Source organism: Melospiza melodia, chromosome 18 (assembly GCF_035770615.1).
Source record: "Melospiza melodia melodia isolate bMelMel2 chromosome 18, bMelMel2.pri, whole genome shotgun sequence".
In the NCBI taxonomy this organism is placed as follows: Eukaryota; Metazoa; Chordata; class Aves; order Passeriformes; family Passerellidae; genus Melospiza; species Melospiza melodia.
The window spans coordinates 574,305-590,315 of NC_086211.1; the positions used below are offsets into that span (position 1 = coordinate 574,305).

The following is a 16,011-nucleotide window of genomic DNA, read 5'->3' on the forward strand; positions in this document are numbered from 1 at the left end:
CGGGGGCGGGCCGGGGGCGGGCCGGGGGCGGGCCGGGGGCGGGCCGGGGGCGGGCCGGGGGCGGGCCGGGGGCGGGCCGGGGGCTGAGAACGGGGCGGGCCCTGCCGGTGTCCGGCTCTGCTCCCTCCCAGCGCTGCCGGTACCGGGCCCAGCGCCCCTCGCTGCACCTGGCACAGGCTCCGGGGAAACCGAGCCGGGGTGTCCCTGTGTCCCTGGAACAGGCTGGCACGGGGGCTGAATGCTGGTGTGATTCACTTTGTTTGTTTTAATTCACAAGTAAAGGGGAGACGGCCCAGAAGCAGCAGGAAGGTGTGCGTGGCAGAGGCACGGAGGCTCCAGCGGGCTCCTTAAAGCAGGTTCAGCTCCAGCAACAGGCTGTGGCAGAAGCAGCCAGCCCACACTCCTCCTCCTGCGGGAGGAAGGAGCTGGCAGAGCCCCAGAACGGTGCCCTCACGGGGCACTGCTGCTCCCCCTCGGACACACGGCAGTGTCTGCGCCAGCTGGACTTCAGCTCCTGCCCCAGAGCTCTGCTTCTGGAAAGCCAGTCACCTCTCCCACCTCTTGGAAGGGCTGCAGGCCCTGCGTGAACACCAGTCTGTACCTCAGGCGGACGGGATCCTGCAAGAGAAGGGAAGAGGGGCACACCATGGTTATAAACTCCCAGACTCCTTCACCCCTCATGGCCTCGCTGCAGTGAGCCACCTCTGAAAAGGGAAACACCATTCTTGCAGAAGCTCTGCACAGGAGGAAACCCTGGATAGGTTAACCTAAGGATATACCTATCCTAACCTAATACAGAGAAGACAACTTGAAGAGCAGCATAACTGTGCATTCCAGCCATGGGCATGTTGGCAATCCAGGCCTGGGCAGCCTACTCAGAGTTCCTTACACTGATCTTGGGTCTCATAACTGTCCACCAGTGCAAAAGATCTGCCACCCATCACTTGTGCCTTGGGTGTCCCTGTGTTCCATCAGCTGCACCATGAGCGCCTGCAGCTGTGTCTGTGTTCAGATCCTCCAGAACTGCACAGAACTGCCCACACAGTCCTTCAGACTGTAGCTCTGAAAGCTCTTTGAGCAGAAAATCATCTTCCCAGCACAGTCCAGACTGCCCTGTCTCTCCACTACACCTCCCCATTATTAGGGTTCTCCCCATTTTTCACACAAACAGCCAGGGAGTTCCCAGTGCCCACCAGCAGCACCTTGTGTGGGTTGGAGAGCAGCAGCACCTGGGACAGCACTGCAGGTGGGAGGAGAGGGCTGAAAGCTGGCAGCTCAGACCCAGAGGCTGGTTGTAACTTTATTTGCATGGTCTGAAAGAGAAAACAAAAGAAACACTTGTTAATCCATGCCAGGAAAGGGCTGTGAGCCTCAGTGAGCCATGGAGCTGGTTAAAGGTACATCAGCCCGACTCTTCATTCAGTGAGAAGCACAGCCTGCCACTAAAGGCAGATATTCCTAAACAGCCAGTTCTATCCATGGACACACACAGTGGCAGCACTGTACAACAGGATCTCTGTGCAGAGACAGGGAGCCACACAGTTTCCCATGAGCAAGGCAAACGCTCAGTAAGAAATGGTGAACCTTCTTCTCAGGACATTTCTGAGCCTCTCCGCTACCTGTCACAGGTTTCTCACCTTTGGGACTGCAGCCTGGAACACTATGTCCTTAATGGGGTGTGCTGAGGTGCTCAGCATGGACAGAACCATCACCAGCACGTCTGGTCGGCCGGGAGCTGGGTCTCTGGAGAAGTGGAGCATGACCTTGAAACCATTCCTGTCATACACAGTGAGTGGAGAGATGGTGCCTGCCAGAGACAAATCGAGAACCAGAATCAAAGCCTGGCTTCCTCTCCCATCTGAGTGCAATCAGGAAAGATGGGATAAGAAATAGCAAAAAGGAAAATGCAGACAAACTTTTACTTCCTTTGGCAAACTCACAGGCCAAGTGGCACACAGCCCCTGATTTACATCTGCCTCCAAGGCAGAGACAGGAATCTGGATGTCTGCCTTTGGGATTTAGCAGCTCAGGTTCCACCAGTCCTTGAGAGAAGTCAGGTGTGGATCCAACAGAGATGTGGTGGGAAAAGCAAAGTGCTTTTCTGAGCACACACAGGATCTGGCTCCTTACCATCTGTGCCTGGCAAATTCACACCTGGCTATCACCATCCTGCCCTTCCAAAATCTGCTAAGAGCTTCACTTGAGGCTGACGGCAGATCAGGATGTCTGTGCACCTGTCCTCTTCCAGCAGCAGCGAGAGCCAAGGCTCTGTGGCACCAGGCTGAGACCCCAGGGTGACATTCCCAGGAAATGCTCTGGGTCAGAGCTGGGCCATACAGTGAGAAACCAAAAAGCAGAGGTGGAATGAAGAGCTTCCTGCTTTAGGAAGTGGGGCAACTCCCACTCAAAAGTGTCTTTTAGGACTTTTAGTGGAACAGCTGTTTGAAGCTTGACTGAAGGAGTGAAGGACAGGGTTTAGAAGCACATCACAAAGATCAGGCAGGGCAGAAACTCCTGAGCAATGAGTAGGGAGGACAAGGACATTCTCATGCTCTGATCCCTAGCACCTGCTCAAATTCTCAGGTACATTAAGTCCATCACAGAACAGTGATTACTTGTCCCAGTGACCCACACAGCATGAAGCTAATTTGGCTTCCTATCCTGCAAAACTCATGCAAGAGCTCTAGTAAGCAGAGCTGGGGCACAGAACTGTACTTACTTAGTGTAACTGAAATTAAAGGCACAAAAAGGTGTTCTAGAGAAGCATCATTGGAAGCTGGGTGCAAAGAGGCAGCAGGCTTCAGATCATAGCCTGGACTGAGGAGGGGAGGATCTGCCACTGAGTTATTTGGAAGATCTGGAAAGGGCAATTTCATTGGTGATAAATCCCTGCAAAGAAAGGCATGCAGAAAGCTTGTATAAGCAGGGATACTACAGGGAATGTATTGTCTTCTGCTATGTCTGCCTCTATTCCCAATCCCTCATCCCCTTTAGGTATAAAAAAACTACAGACTTACACTCTGAGCCCTTGAGGAATTCAAGAACTCTATCATCTGTGGAAGATCTTGCTGTTTCAAAATTCATTAAGGCAGATTTTGGTTCTGTTACTATGGTAAAACTTAGGTTTAGGGCTTTGGAAGCCTGCCATCCCTGAGCGCAGCTTTTCTGGAGCCCTAGTCAGGCAGATCAAAGTAAATTCCTGCTCAAAGACATCACAGGAAGCTGAAAATCTTCAGTAAAGTTTCTTGTAATATGGCAGACTGTATAAGCATACTGTAATAGTCTCCTGCTCTGAAGATCTGTGGAGATTAATTGGATTTGTGAACTGTTCCAAGCTTCCACTGAATGTCTTGAAACTCCCTTGTCACAGACTGGAGAAAGCTGAGGAAAGTGCTTTTTGAGTGACAGGTTTTTATAAAAAGGCCTGACCATAAGGTTTTTGTTCTTTTAGCTGAACACCACCTTGTTATCAACCAATGGGATTTGTCTCCCCAAATTTCTGACCCTTGAAGGTGCTGGTGTGCAATTAACCGCAATTAACCAGTGCAGAACTGCAGGAAAGGGCCAACATGTGCATGGATCACCTGCCATCACTAACCAGAGTTTGCTGAAAGGTTTTCCTAAATTCTCCCTGCTGTAAAAGAATTCCTCAGCTCCCAGATCTGACTCTGTTATGAAGAGTTTACTTACAAAGAGAATGTCTTGCTCCTGGGTGGTGGAGAGAGCTGTTTATCCAGGCTCTGGAACTCACTCTTCCCTGCACAGCTGTCCTCCCAGCCCTGCTGTGGTGCCAGGCTTTGAGCAGCACTTACACCGTCCCTAAAGCCATTGTGTACAGCAGGCTGGAAAACAAGGCTCTTCAGGTTCATGCTGTATAATATCAGCAAAAATAAACCTATTGCACTGAAAATAACTGTTTATCAAACACCGCTACCTAAAGCAGAAATACATATGAGTCATTTGGTTACAGACTGCACCTGAGAGCACAAGGATTGCGGTTTCCCTTCAGAACAGAGTGCTACACCAGAAGGGCTGCCAGGGAAAGGCAGAGCAGGAATCATCTCTGATTTTTGTCCTTTATACCTTATGGACAGCAGAGTATCTGAGCATCACTCACCTCTGCCAGGCCAAAATCAGGGGGTGGTTCCTGTGTGACAGGGGAGTTGCTGAGACCTAAGAAAGACACCAAAATACCACAGATAATTTACACTAAAAAAGGGCTTTCCACAGGTGCTTCCTTTGCTGTCTGACACCACTGGAGACGCTGCATCCCTGCAAACCTCCATCTGGAAGGCCCCACTTTCTCTTGGGACTGATGCTGAAGCCAAAGGTCCCCTCTCTAGACTGAAGACCCCAAACCCCAGTAAGGAGGGTGGCACCGAAGTGCACGCACAGACCTAAGGAGTGCAGCTGCTCCTCGAGCAGGCAGCTGGAGGAGGTGCTGCCGTGCCGGGGGGCTGAGGCTGTGTCTGCAGAGGGCTCTGGGGCGGTCTGGGCCACGGCCTCCAGCTCGGAGAAGTCGATGAGGGTGTAGCTCCTCGTGCGCCGCGGGGCTGCTCGGCACGCTGGGGAACAGACACGGTTAGCTGGAGCCTGGGGAGGGATGGCACAGCCACGGCTGCAGCTGTGCCTCAAAGGTGAGGAGCCTGGGGAGTGTCTTCTGTCAATTATACACAAGAGAAAATGATGGTGGCAATATTTTTCGTGTGTTACAGCACTTTCTCCAGGTTTGTTCTCTGAGCAGCACTTCCCTGCCAAACCCTGCTCCCACCTGGCGTGCAGGGCAGAGCTGCTGTGGGGGCTCCTCACCTGGTGCACGGGCAGAGCTGGCAGCTGAACCTGCTCCATCCCCGTCCTCCTGGCTGGCCACAGCCTGCCTGTACTGCCCCAGCGCCCAGGAGAGCTGGTCATTGGCCTGCAGGACCTCAGCTGGGAAACCAGAGCACACACAAACACTCATCTTCCAGGGGAAGGCCAGGTCAGTTCCACAGCACCCCCCAAAATGCTCCTGAGGAAGGGACAGTGCATCTCAGGAGCAAGGCCCAGCAGAGCAGGCTGCCCTCAGCTCCTCACTCGCCTTTCATTCCATTTTGCACACACAGCTGCTGATTCCAGGCCTCTCTCTCACTTATCAAGATCCCTTTAAAATATTATCCTATCTCTAAAGTATTCCTAATTCCTGCCATCTCTTCTGCACTTTCTTTTCAGTTCTCTGAACATCAGAACTCAAAAAACTCAGAAAACCACCTCAGCTGAAGAAACAGATTCACTGTTCAACTTTGGGCTCCAAGTGAAAATTAACAGCTTCCTCAGAGATGAGCAGGAGGAGACCACATGCCACTTCCCTGGGCATGGTTTCACGGTGAGAGTGGGGAGCTTTGCCCACAGGGTGCCAAGCAGCCAGCACTGCCCTCCCAGGGCAGGGCACGGCCCTGTGCCAGTGCCAAGGGGCACAAGGACAGTGCTGGCTCTTACCCAGAGCCTCCTCATCAGGCACGGCCTCGCTGGCCAGGCAGAAGAGCAGCGGCCGGAGCCTCTCACAGCGCTGGAGCAGAGCCTGGGGGAACACGGCACTGCTGAGCACCCCACACACCCACACCTCTGCCTGTGCCTCCTGCAAGGGAGGCTCCTCTAGCACAGGGAGGGAAAAGAGCATTCACCTGCAGGCTCTCCTGGTCACCTGGGGATAATTCACCTCTCCTGTAGCTCTCCAGGAACTCATCCATACGCCTGACATTCTCAGAAACCTCACGGATGGTGTTCACTCTTCGGGACACCTGAGCTGACTTTTCTTGTTCCTGTGATGAAAAATGAAATACTGTGACTTGGCTGGAGCACTCAGGGTCACACCTATTAATATTTTATTGCAGGTAGAGAAGGCACAAAGCAGCACAGGTGAGAACAAGCCCCCAGCTGCCCCATCAAGGCACCCTGGCCGTGCGCTGTGCAATATGAAATACGTCTCACCACAGGCACGAGTGTGACTTCAGAATTTGAGCTGGGAGTTGGTGGCTTCTGCCACACAGAATGACACACAGAACAACCACAGGGCTTTGTTAAACCAGATCTCCTGTGTGAGCAGAGAAGTGGGATGCTCCTTCAGATGGAACATGTAAACAGGCCAGACATGCACACACACTGCATGCAGGAAAGAGAGTTCTGTACAGAAGTGACTTCTTTCCATCTGGGAACCGAGTTTATTTTTGGAAATTTCCAGCCACTTCTGCAGTACTCCTGCCAAGGTCCCACTGACACAGAAGTGTCCTGCTCCATGCACATTCACAAATTCCCTCTCTGGCAAGGGCACATTTTAGGGAAACAAAACAAAATGATCCCATGCTGTAATCTCAGAACAATTTAGAGACTGAGCACGGTCCCCTCTCTGGGGCTGCAGTGCAGAGGGTCCCCTGTCAAATGGAAAGACCAGGTTCCCCCCACCCTCCCTGGAGCAGAGGGACCCTCGAGCAGCTCCCACCTCCTTGACGGCGCTCTGGATCAGGCGGTTGGCTGCCTGCAGGTCCGCGGGGCGGCTGCTCCTCAGCAGCCTGGCCAGGAGCTGTGGGGCACAGACGGGCAGCAGTGAGCAGCAGCAGTGAGCAGCAGCAGCCCCTGGCCCTGTGCACGCTGCTGCAGAACGGCTCCATCATCCCGGAGACTCTCAGCTCCTGTCCCACAGCCCAGTCCAGGCTACACTGCTCCTGCACACACTGCTGGTCAGCACTAGGGACTCTGGCTCTGCAGAACTCCTGTAAGACCTGGAGAAGCCCTCCCTTGGGGAGATTTCATGGAAACTGATGTTTTTCTGTAAAAAAGTTTCACTGTTTTCTAAGGAAATGTTTCTGACAAAGCTTCAGAGAGTTCTCTAGCTGTTGCACTGCAGGAGGCATCAGCATTATTCTGAGATTGTCTCAAACAGCAGAAGGTCCCAAAATATTACTGAGCCTCTTTTGTCATCAGGACAAAACAGAGGGTGGGGCATGAAGACTCTAAGGTTTACCTTGGACTTCTCTTCATCTGTGTCAAAAATAGAATTCTGAGGTCTTGGAGAAGGGGGAGGTAAAATTTTGTCTTCTGGCAGTTTGGGATCTTCTTTTACAATCCCTGGAACAGGTAACAGTACTTGTTCAGTGATGCCCAAGCTGCTGAAACTCGATGCCTAGCAGTGCATGAGGTTTTGCACAGATTTCCAGATTAAAACACCACTGACGACCACTAAATATAATGGAGTGGATGAAAAAATCCACCCCAGGATCCCTCTGAACTCATGTCTCATAACCCTGGGAGATATTCCAGGGCAAAGATCAGCTCTGAGCCTGTTCTGTGCTTTTCCCCTGCCCACAGTGTGAGCAGAGGCCTCAGAGTAGTCTGAGCTGTGCTCAGGAAGGCTGTTCTTTGGAAAATCCCTTTAAACAGTTCCATGCATCCTTCAGAACCCAGCCAGCCTGGGACCTTTGTCCCTTTTCCTCACACACAGCACGTTAGGAAAAAGCTGAGTCACAAGCTGAGGGGGGCAGATATCTGTGGGGGAAGCCATGGGCTCAGGAGGCTAAAAAGGAAACTGAAATAACAGAACTGAACCTTGTTTCTTCAGCATCTGATAAGCATCCTGGATTTTGACTTCCTGAGGAAACCAGACTGTCCAACTGAATATCACTTCTGTGACCCTCGACTTGACTTTTTCTGAAGACCAAATTCCATAGTACTGAAAACAAGACAGTAAAGAAAGACAAAAATCTCAAATGAGAATCACACACACATACTATAATAATCAAAATTAAACCACTTCAAACTCCTCTGATCAGTTATTGAATCCAAAACCCAATGCAGGTTATTTTAGTGAAAACATTCTGTGCTTGACTTTAAACACTCTCCTTAACTGCTGCAATGCAGTCACAGCACTGGCCTCTGACACAGGAAAACGGAACAAAACCAGAAACAAACATTATTCATTATTATCTCTTATCAGCATATGGGTGCTTTCTCCATTTTCTCTCATTACTGCCTATGACCACTCCTTTAACTATAAAAACACAAACTTCCCAAGGCCAGCATTTCCAACTGATTAAATGATACCTGTCCTCTCAGAGCAGTAACAGAATTGTCTTCAGTGATATGTGCTTCAGAGTCTGTGGTTTCACTGAAATTCTGTTATCAAGCCTGAGACTCAGACAATGAGTTTTGTTCTTCTGTTGAGCACTTCTTTGCAATCAGCTTTTTACAGCTCTGCCCTTGGGCTGATGCAATGGAAAATGAAACGTGCCCCAGTGGTAAATGTGTGCAGGAGCCACCAGGAAGGGAAATGGGTGGTGTGATGCTCAGAGGGTGTCTCAGGCAGGCCCAGCCCCATGAAGAGGAGCATGGCCAGAAGATCCCACTGCCTCTGAGAAAGCAGAGTGCATTCCTTATCCCAAAACACCCTGTAAGCACCACCACCACCTACCTTTGGGGAAAGCACTTTAATCAGCTCATTCAGAAACCTGAATTTTGCCATTTCACTGTGAAATCTGTCACCGCAGTTGTTCACACAAGTCTCCAGCACCTGCAAAGAGCAAAATGTTACCAACAGGAACTGAAAACACAAGGCTTGGGGAGCTTTCAAAAATTTTGTCACTATATTACTAAATCTAAGAACTTTCTGACACTGCAGTCACCAACACAAGAGACTGAGAAAGTCATGCAGCAAGAACATGTTTTATTCCTTCATCCAGCCTTCCTAAGCAGCACATTTAAAGCCACCTGCTCTGTTCTACCCATCACTAACAACTTTTGAGCTCTTGCCTCGGTGGTGGGACACAGCTCACACAGCCAGAGCTGCAGACCAACAAACACCTCAGCAGAGCAGCTGGGCAGGAACAGAAGCAGTTACTGCCCCCACTGTGCCCTGGTTCCTGCAGCCCTTGTGCAAGGGAAAGTTAAATGGAGAGGTATCCAAGAGAAAGAGAGAGACACTGACATCTAAGAGCAAAGGAAGAGAGAGCTATCCTGTCTGCTCTGTTCTACCTGCCAGCTCTGATTCCCCGTGACTGCTCCGTGTGCTGATGGAAGTACTCACTGTGAGGGCATGCAGGGCTTCCCCCTCCTGAGGGGACTGGATTTTGTGTGCCAGCAGCCTCAGCGCAAACCACGGGCTGGGGAAGAGCAAAGCAAGTCACAGCGTGCACGAGCTCCCAGGAAGAGCAGATGCTGCTGGGCTCCCAGCAGGACAGACAGCCTTCCTTGGGCACAGTGCTGGCCAGGGACACTGCACACACGCAGGGCTGAACTGGTGACCCAGCACTGCCCCAGGGCTGCCCTTTGGGAGGGAGCAGAGGCACAGGCTGGGGGAGTCCCTCCCCAGGCACCAGAGCTGGCTCTGCAGCTGCAGGAGCTCCAGTGACAGCCGGGACAGCCTGTGCCAGCTCCTGGGCACGTGTGGGTGCCAGGCCATGAGCTCTGAACTCAGCCTGCTCTAAACACTGGGATGATCACTAAGGTTTGACAGGTCACTAGCTTGATTGGTCCCTGCTACTTCCCACAGAGGCCAGACTGCCAGCTGGAAGGTGAGGAAACCTCAGCAGAGATCCTTCCCTTGTCTGAAAAGCTGAGGCTGAGCTGCCTGGGGGCTCCCCTGCAGAACCCCACAGCAGAATCCTTGTGCAGACTCCTAAGGACATGGCCAGCAGGACCTGCTGCCCCGTGGGCTCCAGCACTGATGTCAGAGCCCGTTCCCTGACATCACCCTCCACCACACTGGCACACTCCTATTTCCAACTCGTATTTCCAACTCCTTTCTGCTCCCAGGAGGGGCAGAGCCCAGCGAGCCCCCTCAGCTCCCCACAGCACAGCCCCAGACACAGCCTGGGCGAGCACAAAGAGCTCTGTGTCTGCCTTACCCCTCCGTGGCAGCGTTCACCTGCTCGCAGAACCGCTGGATGCATTCCCAGTTCTCCTCGGAGACACTCGGGTCAGTGGCCTCATCTTACAGAGGAGAAAAACAAGAGAGGAAGAAGGAAAGCCCAGGCTCGGTGTGAGCCAGTGCCCAGAGCAGGAAGCAGCTCAGACCTCGCTGCTGCCGCTGCTCCAGAGCTTTCTGTAGCAGAAAGGGGAGATCCAGGACGAGCAGGAAACAGCTGTTACTAAAGCCTGCCTAAAAACATAGCCCCAAGCACACACTTAAAGTCAAGCACAGCCTGACAACAGCAGATGTTGCTTTTAGCAGGAGAAACTTAAAAACCATTTACAGGCAGCTCTCCCGAGACCACTACAAAACTTGTGCTGGAACACAGGCAGTTTACACATTAGCACAGCTGAATTCAGGAGAAAAAGTCTTTTTTGCCTCTGTCCACTCCCCAGTGTGTCACTGAGCCAGCTTTGGGGGCAGGACAGATGGGGAAGAAGCCAGATGCAGCAAGCCAGCACCCACACCACTCTGCCAGGGTTCCGTGGGGGCAGCAGCCCCTTCCCCAGGGAGGTGAAGCTGCTCCAGTGCCCACCCAGGCTGGAGGAGGCAGCAGAGCCAGCCCCAGCCCCCAGCCCCACTCACTGAGCCAGCGCTCCAGCTGCCCGCCGCCAGCCATGGCTGCGTGCCCGTGCCCCTGTGCCCGCGGGAAGCGGCTCCGGGCGGCCAGGGCAGCCCGCGCGAGGCTGCCGGGGTGGAAGTGCTCCTGTGGCTGCTGTGGGTGTGGGCTCAGCACAAGCCCTGAGCTCCTCCCCTCAGTGGCTGCAGAGTAACCGTGAGAACGGAATCAAAGTCACCACGTTGATTTAATAATTAGAAGGGCATCAGACAGAAGAGGATAAAACATCTCAGTCTCGTGATCAGGGGTGTTTTCAGCAGAATCATGTGCATGACACAGTGCACAGGAAACCCCCCCTCTCAGCAGCTCACTCAGCCTGGTAGGACACCAAGGCAGCTAAGAGGGCAACAGCTATAATATATATCTATATATATAAAAAAATACCCCCCCTGCTGTATTTATTGGGGAACAGTGTTGTGTAGCTGTAGGTACCCTCTCCAAAAAGAATCCGATCTGCTGCTTTCAGAAGTTCATTTCCTTTCTGTCCACACAGTCTGAATTTAAATGCTGATACGTGTCTTCTTCTCCCACCCTGCCAAGCAGGCTCCTTGCACGAGACAGCATCAGGATGGAGCTGAATCTGGACTTGGTTCCTCTGCCAGACGAAGTGGCTTGTGCTTGGTGCAGGTTCCTACAGACGTGGGGCCAGCCCAGACACCTGTCTGGCCTGAAGCCCAGCTCGTCTGCTCGGAGAGGATCACACAGGTGCCACCTGCGCCATCCCAGTGCACGGCCTGGCAGCGTCACTGATGTCCTGTCAGCTGGACAGGGCTCTGTGTATGCGGCCACACACCTCCTCAGCTCCCAGGGTCACCATCATCTCTGCCACGCTGGGGCCGTGCTGCAAACGGAGAGAGTCACTGAGCACAGGAACCGACCTGCCCAGCCCGTGCCTGTGCATCACAGACTGCTGCCAGCCCGGCCCAGAGGCACCTGAAGGGCTGGCACCAGAGCTGAGCCAGGACTAGGCTCTGGAGAACTTCTGTAAACCGCGGGTTTGAGCTCTGTGAAAGCACACTGCACATCATCTCAGAACTGCTGTTTACCTGCTGCCCGCTGAGCGCCAGGCGCAGCAGCTGCATCATGCTGCTGTACTTAGTCTCTCTGGTCTGCTTCTGCACACTTCTCAGCTCTCTGTTCAAATCCTCCACAGTCAGGGCAGCTGCTGGCCTTGTCAGGAGCCTTTGGGGAAGGAGGTGTCCTGACACTCTGGGGACATGGAAACCACAGGGCTCCCACCCCTCACCCCTGCCCTGTGCCAGGATGCTCCCTCTCCTCCCCAGTAGCAGAGCTCATTCAAAAGAGCTCATTCAAAAGTTTCAACTACAAAATTATGCCACAGACCTGGAAAACCACCAAAAAAGCAGTAATTCTGACTGTTTTCAGAGATGAGGAGCCATTGCTGCCACTACTCAGCTCAGAGAGCAGCACACTTACCCTGAGACCAGTTTTCCTATTTTATCTACTTCTGCAGAAATCGTTTGTAGCTGCTGCCGGGACACCGAGGGCCTGACCCACAGGTAGGAGTAACCACTCGACACCAGATCCTTCAGGAGGCTTATGTGGCCCTGTGGGAGGGAAGCAAAGCTGGCAAGGCAGAGGGCTGTGCTGTGGAGGAAGCAATTCCTCAGCCTGGAGGATGGGGGCACAGCACTCTGCCACTACCCATACCTTTCTCAGCAGAAGGACTCGCTCCACATATTGCTCTTCCAGAACATCTGGATCCACTTGCTGCTGCCCATAGACGAGCTCCACCAGCCCCTGCAGCTCCCTGACGAGCTTCTGGCGCAGCCCTTGGTTCTCAATGTGACGGCTGAGGTGAATCCTGCAGCACAGCAAAGAGCTGCTTTTGGAGTGCTTTGGGTTGCCTCAGATCACCCCAACCACGTCTCTCAGAATATTCTGAGCTGGAAGAGACCCTCAGGGATCATCAAGTCCAACTCTTAAGGGAATAGCCCATCTGGGAACTGAACTCTCAACTTTGGCATTCTTAGCACCATCCTCTGACCAACTGAGCTAAAACTGTGGAAGTGTTAGAAAAGCAGCACTAAACCAGAGTCAGACACTCTACAAACAAGCATTTAGCTCAGGTGCCCCACAGGGAACTGATGATGAGGCCACCTTAGCAGCACAATGTCCTAGGAGCACGAGTGTACTTGCAGAAGAACCTTCTGGAAGTGTTAACTCTTTTTAGATGTTATTTTCTTAGGTTATAAGCATAAGACTTTAGATCCTCTCAGCTACACCCACCCTCTCTCTAGACTTTCAGTGCTACCAACCCCAGAGTCCAAGCACAGAATGGGAGAAGAGGCAGGAACTGTGTGAGCAGAAACTTATGGTTCCTCTTAGCACGGCCCAACAAGTGCTGCACCAGGATCCAACAAACAAAACTCCAGCCAAAGCCAAGTGCTAGAAATAAATTCTCACTGACATGGTGCTTACTACATTTTAAAGCTACCACTAATTTTTTACCTGTTGAATTCTGGGAGTGCTTCGAGGTCCAGGAGAGCAGAATGAGTTGTAATTCTGCTTACTTCAAACTGGGAGATCAGCTCCTCCAGAGTCCTCCCCATCTGTTTCTCTGCAACACAAGCCAGAGGGAATCACAGGGCTGTGCTCTCCTCGGGCACGGGGCTGGGAGCATGCTGAGCAAAGGTGACACAGGACAGCCACCCGCGCAGTACCAGCAGCAGCAGGGGTGTCCCAGGAGGGAAGCAGCAGCAGGCACACTGCCATGCTGCCCTCTCCTCCCTGCTTTGCTGCAGAGGCACTGGGAACTAGGACGTTCTGCTTGGCTCCATCACCTTCCTCAGCAGAGCCCCTCTGCCTCAGTTGGCCAGAGAAGTCACACTCAGCCAGGAGCAGGCACTGCCCAAGCAAGATTCATTCCCAAGCAGAGCTCTCAGAACACAAGTTAATTTGTGATCCCCAACAGCAAAAACCACAAAAGGAGACATTGACTCAACTCCTTGTGGTCTGTCAGGTTAAAGGAAAGGTGGCACAGGTGCCAGACAACACTGCAATCACTAACCACAGACTGCAAGCTTTCTCAAGGCTTCACAGAGTTTCTCAGCCTTGAAGGGAGGGTTTTCCCAAGGGAGAACCCATTAAGCACCTGATTCAATTTTAATGGCTGCACAGCAGCAGGAAGATTTCCACCATCCCAGCTCCTTCCACAGGAGCTCTGCAGAAGGCCCGGTGGCAGCTCAGCGACTGGCTGGTTGTGTGACACCCATTCCCTGACCCCTCCAAACACAGACAGGATCTCAGCTATTAGAGCAAACCCTCCGTGCCACGAAGCCAGCATGAGGCGGGCGGGCAGGCAGGAGCCCGTGGCGGTACCTGCGAACCCCGAGCCGCAGTTGGTGACCATGTCCAGCAGCGCCTCTGGCAGGAAGCCGTCCCGAGCAAAGCGCTCCAGGAAGATGTCCCCCTGCCTCTTGGACAGCTTGGCCCCGTCCTTGTTCAGCAGCAGCGGCAGGTGCCCGAACCGGGGCGGCTCCCAGCCCAAGGCCTTGTAGAGCAGCAGGTGCTTGGAGGTGGAGGCCAGCCACTCGGTGCCGCGCAGCACGTGGGTGATGCCCATGTGGTGGTCGTCCACCACGCTGGCCAGGTGGTATGTGGGGAAGCCGTCCCCCTTGAGGATCACGGGGTCGCCCTCCACCTCTGCCACCTCGTGCTTGCTCCAGCCGTAGACCAGGTCCTGGAAGGGCTGCACGCCCCTCTCCAGGCGGAAGCGGATGACGCACTCCAGGCCCTGGGACAGCTTCTGGGCCACCTCCGAGGCCGTCAGGTGCCGGCACCGGTTGTCGTACCTGGGGGAGATGAGCACCATCTCAGGCACCAGGGCTTCTGCTCAGCACAGGCCAACGCCACCAGCTGTTTCTACATGCCCAAAACCCTAAGCAGACACCTGAATTTCAGCCGTAACCCGCCCACTGCACATCCAAACACCTCCTCTCTGGAGGGTGACGGAGCCTCCTCCCTCCACGGGCAGGAGGCACAGCCGGAGCTGCGAGGCTCAGGGCAGGGGACAGGGTCAGACACGCACCGCGGGGTCTGCTGGCGGCGCAGCGCGTCCCGGCGGAGCAGCTGCAGGCGCTGCGGGCTGCAGAAGCAGCGGTAGGCGGCCCCGCTGGCCAGCAGCGCCGCGCCCGCCCGCCCGTACAGCTCCAGCCGCTGCGACTGCACGTAGGGCCCCGCGGGGCCGCCCCGCCCGGGGCTCTCGTCCGGGGGAATACCTGCAACAGCGGCACGGACAGAGGCAGTAAGCAGCCGGGCTGCCAAACAGCCCGGAGAAAGGCAGTGAGACCCACCCTCCAGCTGAGTACAGTTAGCCTTTACAAGAAAGGTAAGGATTCAGCAGGTGGAAAATGAAGGATGCTTCTAAATACCTGCCCAGTCCAACATATCTTCTATTCCTTCTGCAGCTCCAGGCACCACCCGATTCTGATCTGTATCCTCCACTCTTAAAATAAAGGTTCCTTGGTACTTTTTGGCAAAGATATAATTGTACAAAGCAGTCCTAAGGCCACCTAAATGCAGAAAACCTGTAATCGTGGGGAAATCAGAGGAGGCGGTCACAAAGGAGACCCAGAGGAGAGTTCTAAATATGAGCTGGAAGGGCGCTGGATGCTGCCTGCGATGGCAGCGGCACCGAGGCGGGAGCAGCACCGCACTCGGGGCACGTCCAGCTCCGGGGGCACTGGCTCTGGAAGTAACTCATGGATGACTGCTGCCAGGAACAGAGTCCCCAGAGTGACCTGGCAATGTCCGACAAGCGGGCACACGCCAGGAACAGCACGGCCACGGTACACCGTGACCCCGCACGGCGGGAGGGCACCGGGGCACGCTGCAGGGGCGAGCTCGGAACTCCGGCAGGAGCACTCCGGGCAGCCAGCAGCCACCACACCTCCAGAGCCCGAATTTATATTTTCAACCCAAAACCCCGCCCCGCCACAGCGCAGCCCGGGGGTGGGCAGGGGCGGGGCTGCCGAGGGGTCGGTTACCTGTGGGGCTGGGCCCGAAGCGGACCCGCGGCCCCCGCTCGGGTCCGGGTCCGGGTCCCGGTGCCGATCCCGGTGCCGGTGCCGATCCCGATCCCGATCCCGCCGCGCAGCGCAGCGCGCGCAGAGCTCGCGCCATCCCGCCACGCGCCCACGTGGCCGCGGCGCCGCTTCCGCCTGGCCCCGCAGCCAATCCCCGTGCGCGCCGCCGCCGGGGGCGGGGCCTCCCTTAAAGGCGCCACTAGCCGGTTCGTCCGGTCGCGCGAGGGGACCTCGGCCGCCGCCACGGGCCCGGCAGCGTGGGGCAGTTCCGGTGCCCGGAGCGCTGAGCGGAGGGTCCGGCTCCCCTCCCGCCTCCCGGCGCGGCGCGGCCGGTGCTGCAGGGGGGCGATCTGGGGGTCACCGCCGCCCCCACGCTGAGAGGCGGGCGGGGGTGACTACGGGAGCCG

The 16,011-nt window shown here is 54.6% G+C and overlaps 2 protein-coding genes across 2 annotated transcripts; both read right to left on the reverse strand.

The window, feature by feature from the left end:
• Positions 1-245: 245 nt before the first annotated feature.
• On the reverse strand, positions 246-10,556 carry GGA2 (golgi associated, gamma adaptin ear containing, ARF binding protein 2). The gene is made up of 17 exons (XM_063171434.1): positions 10,523-10,556; positions 9,873-9,957; positions 9,053-9,128; positions 8,441-8,539; positions 7,579-7,702; positions 6,998-7,101; positions 6,476-6,556; positions 5,661-5,798; positions 5,476-5,557; positions 4,810-4,929; positions 4,398-4,565; positions 4,118-4,173; positions 3,691-3,842; positions 2,720-2,889; positions 1,638-1,807; positions 1,203-1,313; positions 246-618 (listed from the first exon to the last, which is right to left on the reverse strand). The coding sequence occupies exons 1-17, from the start codon at positions 10,554-10,556 to the stop codon at positions 508-510; spliced, it is 1,881 nt and encodes a 626-aa protein (XP_063027504.1). The 3' UTR covers positions 246-507.
• Positions 10,557-10,724: 168 nt separating this feature from the next.
• Positions 10,725-15,701, reverse strand: EARS2 (glutamyl-tRNA synthetase 2, mitochondrial). Its single transcript, XM_063171509.1, has 9 exons — positions 15,566-15,701; positions 14,951-15,106; positions 14,608-14,797; positions 13,899-14,371; positions 13,029-13,137; positions 12,228-12,381; positions 11,994-12,124; positions 11,603-11,738; positions 10,725-11,397 (listed from the first exon to the last, which is right to left on the reverse strand). Exons 1-9 carry the CDS (start codon positions 15,699-15,701, stop codon positions 11,314-11,316), a joined length of 1,569 nt encoding a protein of 522 aa, XP_063027579.1. The 3' UTR covers positions 10,725-11,313.
• Positions 15,702-16,011: the final 310 nt, after the last annotated feature.